Source organism: Eurosta solidaginis, chromosome 3, assembly GCF_040869045.1.
Source record: "Eurosta solidaginis isolate ZX-2024a chromosome 3, ASM4086904v1, whole genome shotgun sequence".
Classification (NCBI taxonomy): Eukaryota; Metazoa; Arthropoda; class Insecta; order Diptera; family Tephritidae; genus Eurosta; species Eurosta solidaginis.
In genome coordinates, this window is record NC_090321.1 from 250,454,089 (window position 1) to 250,472,859 (window position 18,771).

Here is an 18,771-nt window from a genome sequence, read left to right on the forward strand (position 1 = left end):
ATCGTTGATCCGTTTTACAACTTTGTATGGGCCTTCCCAGTTACACTGCAATTTCGGGGACAAACCTTTTTTTCGTTGTGGGTTGTATAGCAGCACCAAATCTCCTTCCTGAAACCCTTCCGAATTAATTGCTTTATCGTACCTCGCTTTCATCTTGTCACTCATAATCTTTGCTCGTTGCCTTACCAGATCGTGTATCTCTCTCAGCTCTTCTTCTAAGACATCAGTGGATTTCTTGACATTCCTCTCCGCATCGGCATCTATCCCATACTTCAAATCAGGTGGCAGTCGAAGGTCATTGCCAAAAATTACCTTTGCGGGAGTTTGGCCCGTTGTGTCATGTACTGCCGATCGGTAGGCCATCAAGAATAATGATATGTGTGTATCCCAGTCCTTATGGTACTTGTCGACTACTTTCCTTAAATGCTCCTCCAATGTTCTATTGAAACGTTCCACCATACCATCGGACTGAGGATGCAATGCAGTTGTCCGTGTTTTTCGAATGCCCAACTTCTTGCACAGTTCTTGGAACACAGATGATTCAAAATTCCTGCCTTGGTCAGAATGTAACTCCATTGGTACACCATACCTTGCAACCCATTCGTTTTTAACCACTTCTGCTACTGTTTCTGCTTCTTGGTTTGGGATTGGGTATACCTCTGGCCATTTACTGAAATAATCCATAACCACCAGTACGTATTTGTTTCCGCGGTTGCTAGTAGGAAATGGACCTGCGACATCCATGGCGATCCTTTCAAATGGTGCACCTGAAATATACTGCTTCATCTGGCCACGACTTCGGGTTTTGGGCCCTTTCGCTCTGTTGCATACCTCGCAATTGGCAATCCACTCGGTGACCGACTGACCGCAACCAACCCAATAGAATCTCTGCTTAATTTTCTCGAGTGTCTTCGTGATTCCAAGATGGCCTCCACTTGGACCATTGTGCAACTCGCTGAGCACGTCAGGAATCCTCTTTCTGGGAACAACTATAAGTTTCTTCTTGCACTGACCATCCCCACTCTCCCATACTCGATGCAAGCAACCGGATATCAATTCCAAACTGTTCCACTGTGCCCAATATGACTTCGCAATGGGACTCTCTGCTGACATATCCTCTCTGCTTGGTCTTTCGTTTCGTTCGAGCCCTTGCATAACATGTGACAGATCTGTATCTTCTAGCTGACATTTTCTTAGTTGTTCCTTGTCCCATTCATCCGTACACGTTATAGTCATTAGCCGGACATCTATAATGTCTTCTTTAGCCTCGGCCTTTGAACAGTGCTTGCATTCCAAACTACATGGCCTTCGTGACATTGCATCGGCATTTCCATGGGTACTACCTTTTCGATGCTCAATGGAAAAGTCATAGCTTTGAAGTCGCTCGATCCACCGTGCCAATTGTCCTTCCGGATTACGGAACTGCAGAAGCCATTTCAATGCTGCGTGATCTGTCCTGACATGGAATCGCTGGCCGTAGAGGTATTTGTGAAAATGTTTAATGCACTCTACCAATGCCAACAGCTCTCTCCGCGTAACACAGTAGTTCCTCTCTGGTTTTCCAATCGAACGGCTGTAATATGCAACTACCTTCTCCTGTCCATCGACCAGTTGTGATAAAACGCCTCCTATAGCATATCCACTTGCATCTGTATCTAGAATAAATGTTGCTCCTGGAATCGGATATGCTAACATTGGGGCAGTGCACAAACGCTCCTTCAATGTTTGGAAAGCCACTTCTTGCTCCTTCTTCCATTCAAAAGCTTTGTTTTTTCTTGTAAGCTCATGGAGGCTATGGGCTACGCTGGAAAAATTTGGTACAAATCGGCGGTAATATGTGCACAGCCCAAGAAAACTTCTCAATTCATGTAGATTCTGTGGTCTTGGCCAATCCTGTACAGCCTCTATTTTTTCGTTCGCAGTGCAGATGCCTCTGTCGTTACCTTGTGACCCAAATAATTGACTTCCTTTTTAAACAGCGCACACTTTTTGGGACTTAACTTCAGACCAGCGCCAGCTATTCTCTGGAAAACTTCCTCCAAGTTCTTAAGATGTTCATCAAAGTTCTTGCCCAATACGATGATGTCGTCCAGGTACACCAAGCATGTTTTCCAATGTAGTCCTTTCAGTACCTGGTCCATGAGTCTCTCAAAAGTAGCTGGTGCATTACAAAGTCCAAAAGGCATCACTGTAAATTGCCAAAGACCATCACCGACACTGAAGGCTGTTTTCTCTTTATCTTCCTCCTTCACCTCCACTTGCCAGTAGCCGCTTTTCAAGTCCAGCGTGGAAAACCATTTCGTACCAGATAGCGAGTCCAGAGTGTCGTCAATTCTTGGCAATGGGTAGCTATCCTTTTTCGTTACGTCATTCAACTTCCGGTAGTCCACGCAAAACCTCATTTTTCCATCCTTCTTTTTTACAAGTACTACCGGTGAGCTCCATGGACTAGCTGATGGTTCGATGACGCCGCTGTAGTTCATTTCTTGAATGATTTGACTCACAACTTCCCGCTTCGCCAGTGGAACACTACGTGGAGCTTGACGGATCGGTCTCGCATCTCCAGTGTCAATTTGATGTTTCACAACATTGGTGCGGCCTGGTTTGGAACCATCCTGGTCAAATATGTTCGCGTATTTTATGAGCAGTTGTTTTGCCTTACTCTGATAGGCTTCCTCTAGCCCATGCGTCCATGCCGTGATATCATTTGAAAGATCAGTATTACTAGATGAAACGTGTTCCTGGAGCTGTTCACAGTTAATAACTACTTCGGCCTCTTGGCATCTTCCCAAAATAGCTCCTTTGGTCAAATTGAATGGTGACTTGAACTCATTTAGTACTCTTACCGGAATACGTCCATCTTGTTTTGTCATAGCCAGGGTTTTTCCTACAAGTATGTTCAGTGCTGATTTATTTGCTGCTTCGACAACCCACAATTTGTTTGTCCCACAATCTCCATCAACCTTTGCCCAGATGACTGCTTCTGATTTTGGTGGTATTTGCTGACTCTCTTCCACCAGCACTCGTTTACTACTGTAGCCTCTCTCGTAGCCGAAATTAAGTGGCACATCCATGTTCTTATATCGCATCGTCTTGCTTTGCATATCGATTTTGATGCCTTGGTTGATTAAGAAGTCCACTCCAATTATGATTTCATCAACAATATCTGCCACTATAAAATTGTGTAGTACCGTGACGTTCCCGATTGCTACTTCACATTCTACTTCTCCAATTACCTGGGTGTCTTCTCCAGTGGCTGTACGCAATATTGCTCCATGCAATGGTCTTATCTTCTTGTTGACTAAATCCGCTCGAATGATGGAATGAGATGCACCCGTATCTACAGTCAGTAAACGTTCCTTTCCATCCACATTTCCTCCGACAGTAAGATTGCTCGACCTTCTTCCAATTTGTGAGATAGAGATTATGGGGCATTCAATTGAGGGAGTCAGCTGTCGCCCCTTGCTGCTGACTCGCTTTAGTTTAACGATTGATTTGTCTTGGAGATTTGCTCATCTCCTTCTGCTCTGCGTTTACGACCACCCACATTGTTGGAACTGTTAGGGTTGGTGTTGCAATAACGCGCAATATGCCCTGGCTTTCCACACTTAAAGCATTTGACTGCATCATTATTCTTCTGCTGCGTACCCTTCAATGCTTCCAAGATTGCGTCTACCCAGTCTGGCTTTTCCACTTCCACGCGATGAGCTTTGTACGCTGGCTTACTCAAAAGTGAGGCTGTTTCCTGAGTCAGTGCATGCGATACCGTTTCAGCAAACGTTAGTTTTGGATTCGCATATGTAGCCCGCTTCGTTTCCACATCTCGTATGCCATTTATGAAACTCTGGATTTTTACCCTTTCAGTGTATTCCACGGGTGCGTCTGCATTTGCAAGATGAGCCAATCTTTCAATATCTGAAGCAAACTCCTGCAATGTCTCATTTGCTTTTTGGTAGCGGTTTTGCAACTCAATTTGGAATATCTGTTTCCTATGCTCGCTTCCGTAACGTCTCTCTAAAGCGCTCATCAATGTTTCGTAGTGGTTCCGCTCGTACTCTGGGATGGTCTGTAAGATTTCCGCGGCAGGCCCTTTCAGTGCCACGAACAGAGCTGCAACTTTATCTTCAGCATTCCATTGGTTCACTGCTGCGGTCTTCTCAAACTGTAGCTTAAAGACCTGAAAAGGAACAGAACCGTCAAAGGATGGTGTCTTTACCTTTGGATTACTCGCTGAAACAGCTGGGCGGTTTAGTTGTAACTGCTCCATACGACCTTTTAACGCTTCTATTTCGGCATCAATTTTGTCCTCGAGTTGTAAAATTTTTGCATCCTGTTCTTCCAGTTTCACAAAGAGCTGCGATGATACCTGTTCCGAAATTTGTGCCGACATTGCAGATATACGTGCCTCTTGCGCTTCCAGTTGAGACGCCAAATGTGTCTTCTGTTCTTCCAATTGTGATGTTATACGGGTTTCCTGCGATTCCAGTTGGGATACCATATACGTCTTCTGTTCGTCAAGTTGTGAAGAAATTTGTGTTTCCTGTGCTTCAATCTTCGATGTTATTCGTGTCTCTTGGGATTCCATCTGTGATGACATATACGTTTTCTGTTCTTCTAGTTGAGATGACATATACGTTTTCTGTTCTTCCATCTTGGATGTTAAACGTGTCTCCTGCGATTCCAGCTGAGATGCCACTGTCGATGTTTGAGCAGTTATTGCAGCCAATATCATGTTCAAGTCTGTGCTCGTAACTGTCTGCGATGTTTCGTTTTTCTCTTCAATTTTTGTTGTTGTTTCGTCCCCATCCGGATAAAAGACAAACTCGTCCACATCAATTCCTTGCGATTCCATTACCTCTCGTAGCCGTGCTTGAAGTTCGATCTTATTCCCAGTTGTATTTAATCCCCGGTTTTCCAACTCCTTTTTCAGTTGCTGGATCTTCAATTCACTGAACTTTGCCATGTCCAAGTTGTATTCCCAATCTTCAGAATTTATTCAACAATTCCTCTTCTGACACCAATTGTAACGAATTTACTTGCAACTCCTCTTATTTGCAATCCTCTGCTAAGTTCAAATCACTAAACTGTTGAATAAATAACTCCAATTTGTAATAATGCAAAATGGCCTTTATTAAGGTACTTCACAATACACTCAACTGTGCAACGAATAGCTTGCTTAATAACCACACTGACTGATAGCTCAATGAAACTCTACTATTCAAAATAGTACTGCTATTGCTCGCTAGATATCGTCTTAATCGCAACTGCTTGACAACTCAAATCAAACTGAATTACTTCTTACTCGCTGGCGCCGCTTTTATAGTTTACGCTGCATACTTCTAGGCTCTTCGATTTCCAGAAGTTACTAGTTGTTTCGGCTACAAAATCGCCAGCCACAACTACGTGCACAAATTATTGCTCTCTCTTGTGACAACTCAGATAAGGTATATGCATGTGTTTGTAGTTTACAGTCTCACTCACACACATAAGCGTATAAGTAAATTCATCTGTGTGTGACATCTCATCTCTCGCTGCCTTGTATGTAAATGTTGCTCGTCGGAATGTGTACATATGTGTAGACGCAATTATTGATTCGTTTATGTAGATACATACTGATTGAATTATTGATGTGCATTCACGTCACTGCTTAGATCGGCTTAGAGCTGGCAGCACTCCTTAGTTTTGCTAATATTCGTAACAATATGTATATGTATTTTCACAGTTGAACTATGTTATTAATCCCATGGTCGTATATTTAATGATTAAATACGGAAAAGTACACGTGCCACACTAATTAAGTTCTGTTTGTTCCCAAACTAATTATATGGTCTATTGTATACTGCCATAAAACCAGAGTTGGAACACTGCTCGAAGTTAAGTGGGCTAAGATAATCAACATCTTGTGTTAAGTTTAGGTAACTTTAATTTGTTATGGATTTAAGGGTCTGTTCAATGTTCAAAATGCAAATGTAAATAAAATTTTATGATTACTAAACGAATTTTATGGGGGGTTTAGAAATTCAATAGTACAATAGGGTTAAAATTATGAGCTGCACTAAAAGCGCGACTTTAGAATGCCAGAAGAGAGTTTCTCCAGACCTTTAAAACATGAAAGCGCAAGCTTGAAGGTGGTGGATATAGCACCGATACCCACTATACCAAAGATGAAAGTTTGGATATCACGTGTGGTGAAGTCAGAGGATACAACGGATTGGAAGGTGTTACATGTATCTAGACCCACGGACGGGGGCCATAATTGTATTCTCCAATTTAATAAATAATACGAGGATGTGTTGCAGTTACAGCTGGGGAGAATGTCATGATGCACTGGCAGTATTTACTGGCGCCTTAGAAAGTGCGGTCCTAAGGACAAAAACCCCAATACGCTCAAAAGGGGTGGTGTAAACGGACTCCGACACCCTGAAATTAGCGGCAAACGACGAGAATAGAGGCGTATTGGTGGAGATTTTGGACGAGGACAACCTTACTAATGCTTCTGTCAATCTTGAAAATAAGCATAATATGCTAAAAGTAGTGGAGACAGAAAGAAATCTCGAGAACCCTGAACTAGCGTCAAATGACGCGAGTATAGCGTAGAGACGGCGGTGCTGGTTGTGGACAAATAGTTCAACGATGCTGCGAGTCGTTAAATTAACCAAAAGATACTACCGAAGGTGGAAACGGATATGCAGAGCCTGAAATCCACGGCAAAAATCCATTGCGGAGAATATAGAGACCAACAGTTCAATGGCGCTGCAATTTATACAGATAAACTATTTAACACAGTTAATTGGCACCGAACGATCTCCTCCTGACTCTTGATGGGAGTTTGTTTGATGTGGCTCTGATACAGGAGCTTTCAGGCTTTCATCTTTAGCAAAGGTTGCGGATTCAGCGTTTATTAAGCAAAGACTGGAAATAGGTTTAAAACTGCAGTCATGGTGAGGAAACACCATGAGGAAGAGTGGGGTAACCTAAGGAGATTAGCATCGTAGAGGTGCTAGACGAGCGCAACAGCCTCTTTTTAGTATTTTTTTTTATTTTAGCAACAGCGTACTAGTCTTTGATACGGACGAGGGACCAATAAAGCACAACATCATTGGCGGTGCCGTTCAGAGATATGTTCCAGAAGCACCGCTATGTAGTATGACGGTGTGCAACAAATCGACCTTCCCGGAGGCATGCAAATTTCCGCCTATGCAGATGATATTGTCGTAGAGGCAGTGACTATGAAACTGGACCTGCTCCAAGCATTATGTAATGACGCCGAGAGAAGAATAAAGAAATGGCTGGCGAACATGGAGCTGGAAATAACTAGCAGTACAACAGAAGTGATTTTGACGACCTCAAAGCGGACTGTGGATGAGTTAGTAACAACAAGAAATTATATAACAAAGTCAAAGTCTTTCCTGAAATATTTCAGAGTAAATATTGACTCAAAGCTCACTGTTAAGGAGCACTTAAGGGCAGAGGGAGAGAAAGTATCTAGAGTTAGTGGAGACCTAACGAGAATAATGCCCAACATCAGCGACCTAGGCGAAGCTACCCGTTAGCTTTTATGCAACGTAACCAGCTCGATAATGTTATATGGCACGGATCTAAAATGATCCACCTAAAAGATATACTAGCAGCCTACCGTATTACTGCTATACGTAAAGCATGTGCTTATCGGTCGGTGTCCGACGACGTATTCCAATTTTATCTCATAAAGTCTCAGTAGATCTACTGTCAATTGAAATAGCCGATCTATATGGAATTGGAATCGGCCGACCATTTGAAGATGCCAAGAAAAGCGCAAGGTCACGAACATTAGTTAGGTGGCAAGAATTGAGGAAAGGACGCTGAACATTCATGTTAATTTGGAAAGCGAGGGATAGAGGGGGAGGATCATTTCTGCCCACACTGTCCTACCGAATTGGAAAACGCAGAACACTTAATATTTGAATGCCCTATATTTCACAGCGAAAGACCCTTTGTACAGTGAGTTTTTGGATACGAGCCTTCCTTTAGGAAATAAGTTCCCCTAATGTTCAGAGACATACAATATTGGACTGCGGTCAGTAAACTGACGTTTCTAGTGATGACGTGATTGATGCATGCCGAAAGGGAGCGCAGAGAAATGCGCATGAGAAGCAGTGGTAAATCGCCCTTTAGTTGCCTTGAAAAAACTCTTCACTTCACCATGGCGGCTTCGATTTTTCCTTGAATCATCTCAGAGGACAAGTTATGTTGTACGCAGCTGTCAGCGCTTTTGATAAGAGATTGCTCCACTCCTCTAGCCTCTTTACGATGATAACCTCTTTTGGTTGCCCCGGTCTTCCTCACGGTGTTTTATCGCCATGACTGCAGCTTTAAAACTTCTTTCAGTTTTTGCATAGTAAACGCTGCATCATCGCGCTGAGTCTAGAAACTTTATCTCAAGATAAAAGTCATGACTCCTGTATCAGAGCCACATTAAACAAACCCCCCTCAAGAGTCAGGAGAAGATCATTCGGCGCCAATTAAATGTGCTCAATAGTTTATCTGTAAGACTCGCAGCTCGATTGAGCTGTTTGTCCCTACATATGTCCCGCCACTGCGCTCACGCAATGGATTTGGCCGCTGATTTCACGCTATGGAGATCTCTCACCACCTTCTCTGCTGGTAGCCTCTTATCGTTATTTTTACGACTCGTCGCATCATTGAAGTGTTTGACCGCTACCAGCACCGCCGCCTCTACGTCTATATCCTCGTCTTTTGATGGTAGTTCCAGGTTCTCGAGGTCTCTTCCTGCCAACCCCTGCTTTTAGTATATTGTGCTCATTTTCAAGGTAGACAGTGCCGTTGATATGATTGTCCTCGCCCAACATCTCCACCACTGCGCCTATGTCCTCGTCATTTGCCCTTGTGTCGAGATACATGTTACACCTTCCAATCCGGTGTATCCTCTGACTTCACCACACGCGGTATACAAACTTTCATCTTTGGTATGCTATCCACCACTTTCAAGTTTGCGCTTTCATGTCTTTGAAGGTCTGGAGCAACTCTCTGCAGGCATTCTAAAGTCGCGTTTTTGGTGCAGCTCATCAAATTAACCCCATTGTACCATTGAATTTCTCCTATAAAAGTCGTCTAGTAATCACTAAATTTTATTTATATATGAAAAATGAACAGACATAACATAACATTAACAAATTAATATCTCACTTATACTTAACACAAGATCTTGATTTTCTTAGCCCACTTAACTTCGGGCAATGTTCCAACTCTGGTCTTATGGCAGTATACAATAGACACATAATTAGATTGGCAACAAATAGAACTTGATTAGTGGGGTCCGTGTATTTTTCCCTATTTACTCTGGTTTTGCGGCAGTATACAATAGATCACATAATTGGTTTGGGAACAAATGGAACTCAATTAGTGGGGCACGTGTACTTTTCCATATTTAATCATTAAATATACGTCATCATGTGATGAATAACATAGTTTAACTGTGAAAATACACGCGCTCATTTTTTTCGCTGGAATATAGATAATTATCTTCAACTTGTCATTTTGGTGGAGCAAAAAACTGTTCGTTCACCTGATTTTTAAAATTTCTGAAACTTTAGTAAAGGTATAAATAGCGCCCACAAGAGCTTTATTGTTTTAAGTACTTACCAATATGTGCAAGAAGTCCAAACTTCCAATGAATTTAAGCAATTATCTGGCACTTATGTCAGTCTTGCTGAGTTGTCTTTTGAGCGATGCGAGTTCGCGATTCCGCATTTTTGATGGCAAGATTTCGGATATAAACGATAAGCCACATATGGTTTCATTACATCATTCTTCCAAGTATTTCTGCTCTGGCTCATTGGTCAATATGAATACAGTAATTACAGCCGCACATTGCGTGAAACACAAAAGAGGAGAAGAGAAGTGGGTTACAGTTATAGCTGGTGCAATCAATATGTACGCTGGTGGAGAAACCCGCACGGCACAGCGTTTCATTATTCCGCCTACTTATAATGAGAAAACTTTTCATATGAATATAGCTGCTATTAAATTGCGCTCACCCTTTATCGAGAGTAATGAAATAAAACCAATTGAGCTTTGCGATACTGATTTAAGTGAAAACACAGAAATTGAAGTTAGTGGATGGGGTGCAACACGTGCACGCTTTGAGCCTTCAGCATATCTCCGAACTACTGTCCTGAAAATAGTATCAAGCCGGGATTGTGGTACTAAGTATCTTAAGGTAAATAGAGAAATACCATCATCAATGATTTGTGCTGGACGTCAAACTTATACATGTGATGGAGATGGTGGAGCACCGGGCGTTGTGAATAAAAAAATGTGTACGGTGGCATCATTTGGAGTAGGTTGTGGGAACTGCAATTATCCGGGCTTATATACAAGTTTGAATAATGCAAGAGTTCTAAAATTTGTACAAGAATCGATGGAAGCTTAATTGGAGGGTTTTATTATAAATCGACTGCTGAGTGGAATATTACCCTATCTCGACTGAACGTCCCATTTCAAAATTTGTTTCATTAATGTTTCAGCTCACATCAAAAAATATTGAATTTATGCTGAGATAGGCCATAAACCAAATGTCAGCTGAGATAGGGTTATAATGCACTTATCAGTCAAAATAAAAATATTTATGTTTGTATTATCTATAAATAAATATTTGTTGATGTGATTTAATTTTTGGTAGTGTGCTATTAATTTTTGTCGCATGTAAATGCTAGTTTACAACAACAAGCGTTGGTAACACTTCAACCATCGTAGGATTGCGCGGTCAAATCCCACTCCTTGGAAAAAAGGGCTTCAAAAGATTTACAAGTTATAATCGAAACGGCTATCGCCTTGTCCGTCCTCATGTCAAGTTGTTTAAAATTTTCAAAAATTATTAAATAAATTAAAAATCGCTTCAATAAATATTTTCATACATTTAAAAGCAATGAGGGCAATCCCCGCTTAGTTCATATAAAAATAACAAAATATGCAAACGTAGACCCAATACTTTCGAAAGGATTCGAAAATGTTCGAACTACATTATACAGAACGCCGAAGTAATAAAGAATATCGCATTCATTTAAGCATTTGCAAAAGTAATTAAAAAACCATAAGCATAAAAAATGTTTGGGACTCAAAGGGTGTTTGTATGTGGTCGCACTGCAGGTAATTATTATACTCTCTCAAGCTAGCATTTGCACAGATATCTATATAAGTGTTGAAAGGACACTTTTCGCATTCATTATATTGGAAACATCCGTGCCTCCTCACAATATATCAGGACAGGTAGGACGTGTTGGTTAAAGTATTTTCTGCGGGTAAATAAAGTCGCATGAAGAGTCACCATATCCAAAACTTAGCTTCGACTCGAATGGCTCCGAAAAAACCTTCCCTTATGGCTGAGAAATTTTCGTACATCCATCCGTTAGCCTGTACAGCTATGCCCATTTTGACCCCTAGTTTTACCAATGCACTGATATCTTTTAATTCGCCATGCCTTGAACCGTATAAAAGCTACTGGGCGTAGAACTGGGACTAAAACGACATTAGTTCAAGAGAAGATTTCGAAGGATAAGGGCAAAATAATGACGAAAACACTGCACTCAGTGTCTTGGTATTAGGTTCTCCCAACATATCCGTATTTCTCTAACGACATTTTAGTCGACGACGTGAAGCACTAAAAAACGTCGTGACTGAAGCCTAGTAAGCTAAGTATTCGGAAATTGTAGTTTAGAGAAGAAGTACATCATCTCTCAAAATCGATTTCTTATGGGAAATTTTTGAAACAATTTTAGAGAAATCGAAGTTCCGCTCCCTTTTCAAAAAACTTATTTTGGATCCTTGCACTACCTTGTATTACCAGAATGTAAGAGTATTATTAAACACAAAATTTACTGTGATGTTCCTTACGAGCTAGGATCTCACTTACAAAGTCTTGCTTTTCACTGAAACCTGACTTTGATCTTACATATTTTGCTGTAAAATCTTATAAATATGTGCCAGCTTTTCTGCTGGAGAAATTCTGATCTCTGAAGCTGATGAAATGAAGTTTCCTTGTATCCAAATTAATCACTTATGCTATCATATATGTATATATTACAGTCTCCTTAACCAGTTTCGTTCCTTATAGTAAAGGCAACCACTCTGCCGAATTTTGTTACGATAGGTTTAAAGATTTTTGATTTATGATTAATAATATTTGTAAAATTGATTTTATCAGAAGTGGGCGGTGCCACGCCCATTAAAAGAAAATGTTTCAAATTTTTTCAAGAGTCGCAATATCACTCCACACGTCAAATTTCAACGTTCTAGGTATATTATTTATTAAATAATCAGGTTTTTTTGTGTTTTCCAAAATGTTATATATATAAAAGTGGGCGTGGTTATCATCCGATTTCGCTCATTTTCAATACCAATCTATTCCAGATAAGCCGGTGTACCAAATTTGGTGAAGATATCTGAATATTTACTAAAGTTATCGTGTTAACGGACAGACGGACGCACGGACATGGCTCAATCAAATTTTTTTTCGATGCTGATGATTTCGATATATGGAAGTATATATCTATCTCGATTCCTTTATACCTGTACAACCAACCGTAATCCAATGAAAGTTATAATACCCTGTGTACAAGTACAGCTGGGTATAAAAACTAAATATGTGAAATCTGACCTTAGAAGCAGAATCAGAATATCAAGTATACATTGCCAACAAATGCCCTGCGAAAAGTCCTTTGAAACAGCAAAAGAAATCAAAGTTTGTGTACATAATTTCAAATTTTCACTTTGTCTCAAAGAATTTCGTATATTCTTTTCTTATTTTTTTTCTGTATTGACAGATGGCAAGTGCGTAGCTTGCACTTTTGGCGCCAAATTCATCGAAGTCTCGGCTGGCATCAATCACAACTGTGACGACTTATTGGCTGGTACTTTGACACAAATTCGTCTCAAAAAGGATCAAAATTTATTGCATGTAAGTGTTCAACACCAAGTTAAATAGTATGCGATAACGTGTAATCTTAAGAAATTGTATGAATTTGTGTGAGCGTACGTAGAAAAAATATTTAAAAGAAAATCGCTAGTTACAGGGGCTGTTCATAAATATTTATGATTAAATTGGCAAGGTTTTGAGATCAACGCCCGAAAATCAAAAAAAAAGTAGTTGCTTCAGTGGTCGGAAAATATCTACATACCTGCGAGCAAAAAGGGAAGAGCAAAAATTTATTAAAAGTTGTATAAGCTATTGTTTTTAATTTTTATATTTTTGTGAATATAAAAACCAAATTTTTATGAATGGATGTCTGTAACCCAATTTTGAAGCGTTTTACGAAAATTTTCGAATTTCAAGAAATTTATAAAAATTTAAATGAAAATTTCCAAATTTTTATTTACAGTTTTATAAATTATTTGATCATACAGTTTTTTAGTTTTTGCCAGTTGAAAAAAATTAGAAAACTTTTTCGAAAAATCTTCGTACAAACCAAGGCACGTGTTAAGCGCAGTGACTGAAACCCATTTTCACTCAAGCAACTATGCAACTGTCAAACTATTAGTAATAATTATATTAAGTTGAATATCTAACGAGTACTATTTCTCGCTAGTTCGCATATGGCATTAATCTGATACACCATTTCAGAGCTACTGTTATTTAAAAAAATGAGTTTCGATCACGGATCGTAACACTTCATACGGGCCCAGGTTAACGCAAGGTTCAACTAGCTGGTCCAAAAACACCTCACATAGAGTGAATGAGTCCATTGTGTTACCAGAAGTTTGTTTAACCACCAAACTGAAAAGCTTCCTATCGATCCTCGATTTACCTGAAACTGGACATATAGGTATCCCTTTGCATAGATTATTATTTATGGCACTCTTTTTCGGGAAATGGAGCAGGTACCGATTGAGACTAGCACTTGGACTAGGGCTGCGACTGGGACTGGGAGTGGCACAGAGACTGGGACTGGGACTGGGACTGGGGCTGCGGCTGGGACTGGTGCTGGGATTGGGACTGGAACTTGAACTTGGGGTGAGACTGGGACTGGGGGGAAAAGTATGGAGAAAAACAAGAAGAACTAGAGAGAAAAGAAAAGAGAAGGAGAAAGAGATAGAGTTGGAAGAAGATAGAGAGATATGGATAGATGGAGCAAAAGAAGTGAAGGAAAAGACGGAGAGGGAGAAAGGACGGCTGAAAAAGAGAAAGGTAGAGGGAAGAGTGAATAAAAAGACAAAGAATAAGGGGAGAGAGAGGGGCAGGGAGAGTAAGAGGTAAAAACTGCTTAAAAGCTATGCAGATAGACCAAAGCTAGGGCAGAGCAACGTCCGCCGGGTCTGCTAGTATATAGTTTCTATTCCAGAAAACCGATTGTTCAGATTAAAGGTTTAGCGTAATTTCTTCCTAATTTTGAAAGCGAGTAGCTCACGGGATATTTAAATGTAAAGCATACATTATTGTCTGATAAAATCTTCAATTTCGCTCGTATATATAACATATAAGTATCACATGCAACTGATTGGTCAGATTTTATAAATATTTGAAATTTAAACACATTATTGTTCAGCTTCATTGATGAAGGGTATGAGCCGAAGACAGTCCCGTCCTCGCTTGTTTTTTTAATTAACGAAAGCAAAAATAAAAAAAATAAAATTTACAAATCATGTTTGCTGTAATTATTATTTTTTTTTTTTTTTGCTCGTCGGTGGATATACTTATACACAAATACATTTACATTTACATAACTTAAATCTTCACAAATTCATACATTCTACATATTTAATTAATTTTTTTTTTTTTTTTAAATAATTAATGCTTGTTATTCTTCTTGCTCTTCTACTTCATTATTCATCATGCTGTCGTAAATCGCCGTTAATTGACCGCTATGTCATCCATATATGCTACTTCATACGATCATCATTATTATCAATTGTGGGCTGCCAATATTACTAACTATCAACTTTGTTATCATTAATAATGAAAATATGTTTTGAATTTGATGGTTCTTTCTTTTTTTTTGCTATCTGCATTATATGTTTTCTTTTGATTTTGATTAATACATAATGTTTCATAAAATCATTTCTGTATTACAATCTCCCGATCTCTATCGTACCACTGAAAAAACGATTCGCATTTAACCAAATACCCGTCAATAACATTACCATTACAACCGCACTGTCATTCACGCATTCTCACCATCGATGCCACAATTACCAACTTAACCGGTTTTTAATTTTAACCTTGCCCTCGTAAAAATTCAAATCCCTTCCTCGCAATAATCAATGAACTGACTTTCTATACTACTTTATTGTATAATTCGTACACTTTTCGTAACAGAATCCAGATGGTACTTTACGTACTGGTTCTAAAAAATCCAAAGATAAACACAAATACAAAGACAATAAAAATATTGAAAGAGAAAAAGTTATTGATCAAGCTTTAGAGCACAATGGTGGTAATTGTGTTAATGGGAAAAATTCTGAGAACTTGGTGAGTAAAACTTAAAAGAAAACTTCTGCAGTGTTGAAAATTTTGGTTTAAATCTAAACTTTTTGATCTACATATAGGACCAAACTTTTTTTGGTTTTAAATGCAGACCTTGCAAAGTTTAAAACGAAACGAGCTCATTTCAATTAATGCATTAAACCAAAAGGTGTTACTCGTACCGCGTTTTTAAACTTGTTTGGTTTACATACATATATTATAATACATGGACTATAAACCCAGTTTTAAGTATATTTGGGTTTAAATTCTAGTACAGAAACTTAAAATTTTTCAAACTTTCATACTTAAAATTGAGTTTATTGTCCATAGTTTATAATATAGACCAAACAAGTTAAAGAAACGCGGTACGGGTAAAACTTTTTGGTTTTATTTTTAAACTTTTCATCGAACTGCTTAAAACTCTTTAGTGGTTTTAAAAGTATTAAAAAACAGCTCAAAATCAACAGTAAACTTTGCTAGGTTTAAAAAATTAACTAAAATTTTTGACCGTGTAGAAAACTACCACATATTTACTTACTTTCAATCACTAAGTGTAACCAACTATAACCATACTATATAATTAGTTAGCAAAATATTTCTTAATTCCCTGCTTAGTGTGTCTATAAATATTCCCTGTTTTAAATATTTTATCTATTCTAAGTATTAACTCATTGTTATTACAGATACATACACACACACATATATATATATGTATGTATATAATATACAGTTATTGACTTAGTTTACATTTAATGAAATTAACTTCATTTTCGTTCTTAACTCCTAATCGGTAGTTAAATAACTAGATTTCCGATAAAAATGTTTCCCTTCAATAATAGGTAATTATGAACCAATTTTAGAGATGCCAATATTTTTTTCTAGAACCAGACCCATCTTGTACCATATCTAGAGCACTAAGTAAAAGAGAAACGTGAAAAATTTACAGATAATAATCTAGTTCATAGGATGGGACGTATGTGACTTAAACAACGCAGTAAATCACAGCGACCGCTGTGTGTGACTGTGGCGGCATCTTTGTCTCGATCAGCAGTTCTGGCCACAGGAACCATAAACTGTGATAATATTTTTGGAGGCCCATATGTTTGTCGCTGATGATTTTTCTATTGTGATTATTTGTAAGTATGATTATGAACTGTGATTTAAATCATAGTCAGCGATAAAACTACTAGCGAATGAGAAGTCACAGTCACAAATTCTCAAAAACCGCGTGATCTTCCTGCTCTGTTTTTTAATAATTTTGCATGACTTTTTGAAACAAAAATTGTTATGCACATACATTCTGTGTTAAATCAACAGGTGGTTTCGATCGACAGCATCGATTTTGGACATAGTTTAGCTATAACTTTTATTTCAACAAATCACATATATTATGAGCGAAATCTTTGTTGAACTATCAGTTTTGGTTCAGTTTTTTTTTCAAAGATTGCATAATTCGAAAAGATTCGTTTTGAAGTACATAATAACAATAAACCTTAAATCCGTAAAATAAAACCCTAAACTTTGAAGCACACACACATATATATATATATGTATATACAATTTGCTTTGTTACATCTTAGCCATAAAACTGGGGGCAAGGAATGATCCCGAAATAGATGGTCCTGAAAAATATACCGAACATATACCGAAAAAGGCCCTCAATGAAGCCGTAAATTGTGTCAGAATGCCCCGGAGATAGTCGCAAAACTATCTCGAACAGAATGTATGAATGATCATGAAAACAAATTCTGAAAGGAACACTAAAACAAGCTTGAAATGATTCAGAAAGTATTCCCATAATTGTTTCGGAATGAACCCAAAAACATTCCAAAAATAATCCCGAAAGCCATAAAAAAATGGCCCGATTATAGTGCCGAGATAGTACAGAAACTATCTCGAAATTACGACAAAATTATCCCAAAAACAGTCCCGTGATCGCGAGCAATATACCGAGATATGCCAAACTATCTTGAAATAGCCTCAAAATGGTCACAAAAACACTTTTCACTATGGTCCGACTAGTAAAATACAAATATTACCTTAACAACAAACTCGAAATAGCCTCGAAATGATCGCTAAGCTATCTCGAAAAGATCATAAAATGCTCCCGAGGACTACCAGCAGCGTGGATTGTTCGCTGGCCTTGGCACATTCCAATGAAGAAAACATCAGGAAAAAAAATAAATTAGGGTACGTAGACGGGGCAAATGTATGGAATATGTCTGCTTGTACCACGAGAACATTATTTAGATAGTGAGGGGAGAGTACTTCCCATAAAGAGAAATGAAACGCTGAGCTTAAGGAGTCATCTCCGTAAGAACTTTAAAAAAATTCGGCATTCAGCCGTTTGTACAAAAAAAGCATAACAAAGTCCTCAGATACATCGGCAGGTTACTATGCCAATAAATGCTCATTGAACCCCGTTCTCAATAACAAATGTCCTTAACTCGTAGTTGAGGACAGCAGTCTCCCAAGGTAGACGCGCGTCACTCTAGCTCAACTTCGAGATGGATACTGAATAGATTTGAAGGTAATAATGAATGAATGAATGGTGAGCTGTTATGTTGTATTGTTTTGAGCCTTCCAATAGAGGCGAGGCGAAAAAGTATTAACCTTATACTGAATTATATTTAATATTAAACAAAAAAATTATTTAAAGGTTTGATTATAAAAATGTTTCTCGGTAAGCTTCCTTTTAGCAAATAATTCAGCCGGAAATTACGATATGACTCACCTCAAGAAATGTACCCAGAAATATCGATTGAGAAGAACAAATTACTTGCAAAATTTCCAAATATAGCTTCTATAGGAGTTAGGATGTTATGCAGTTAGGATATTTTGTAATTTATTTGGAGCGTTTATATTGGAGCCAAATAATAACTTAGAAAATTTTTTTATTAATGACATATTTGTATTTAAAATCTGTATATAGTAATTAAATGCACATCCTGATAATAAATAATAGTTGCAATATATCAGTATCGCATATGGAAATTATGAAATTCTCCTCGCACCAAGCATCCACCCTTAGGGCCGTTTCCACCATCTTCAGCTAGTCAAGTTATCGAAATTCTCATTGTCTCCAAGCTAACTTATTATCGACTGTCAGATAAGAGGAAATGATTTAAGTAATCGAAAGCTGGGTCGAGGCTGCTTACTATTGTGAACGTTCTTTCCAAATATACGCCACTTGTATGAATTCACAATGATTAATTGCAAGGCCAAAGTGCAAATTAAAATCACCTGTATGTCTTCGTGTATTCACAATAGATTTTTTCGATTTGTTCTACAAAATATTATCGATTTAATTGGGG

The 18,771-nt window shown here is 38.5% G+C and overlaps 1 protein-coding gene across 4 annotated transcripts in view; it reads left to right on the forward strand.

Annotated features, from left to right (window-relative positions):
• Rgk3 (Rad, Gem/Kir family member 3) overlaps positions 1–18,771 on the forward strand; it is a 413,265-nt gene that overhangs the window by 387,644 nt on the left and 6,850 nt on the right. For 3 of the 4 annotated variants that reach the window (XR_010951308.1, XM_067775892.1, XM_067775893.1), the window contains exons 8-9: positions 12,822–12,955; positions 15,311–15,463. Coding sequence is in view for 3 of the 4 variants with exons in the window: in XM_067775892.1 (XP_067631993.1) it covers positions 12,822–12,955; positions 15,311–15,463 (287 nt within the window). In the remaining variant the exon portion in view is untranslated. The remainder of the gene's footprint in view (positions 1–12,821; positions 12,956–15,310; positions 15,464–18,771) is intronic. The other variant, XM_067775895.1, reaches the window with a different exon arrangement.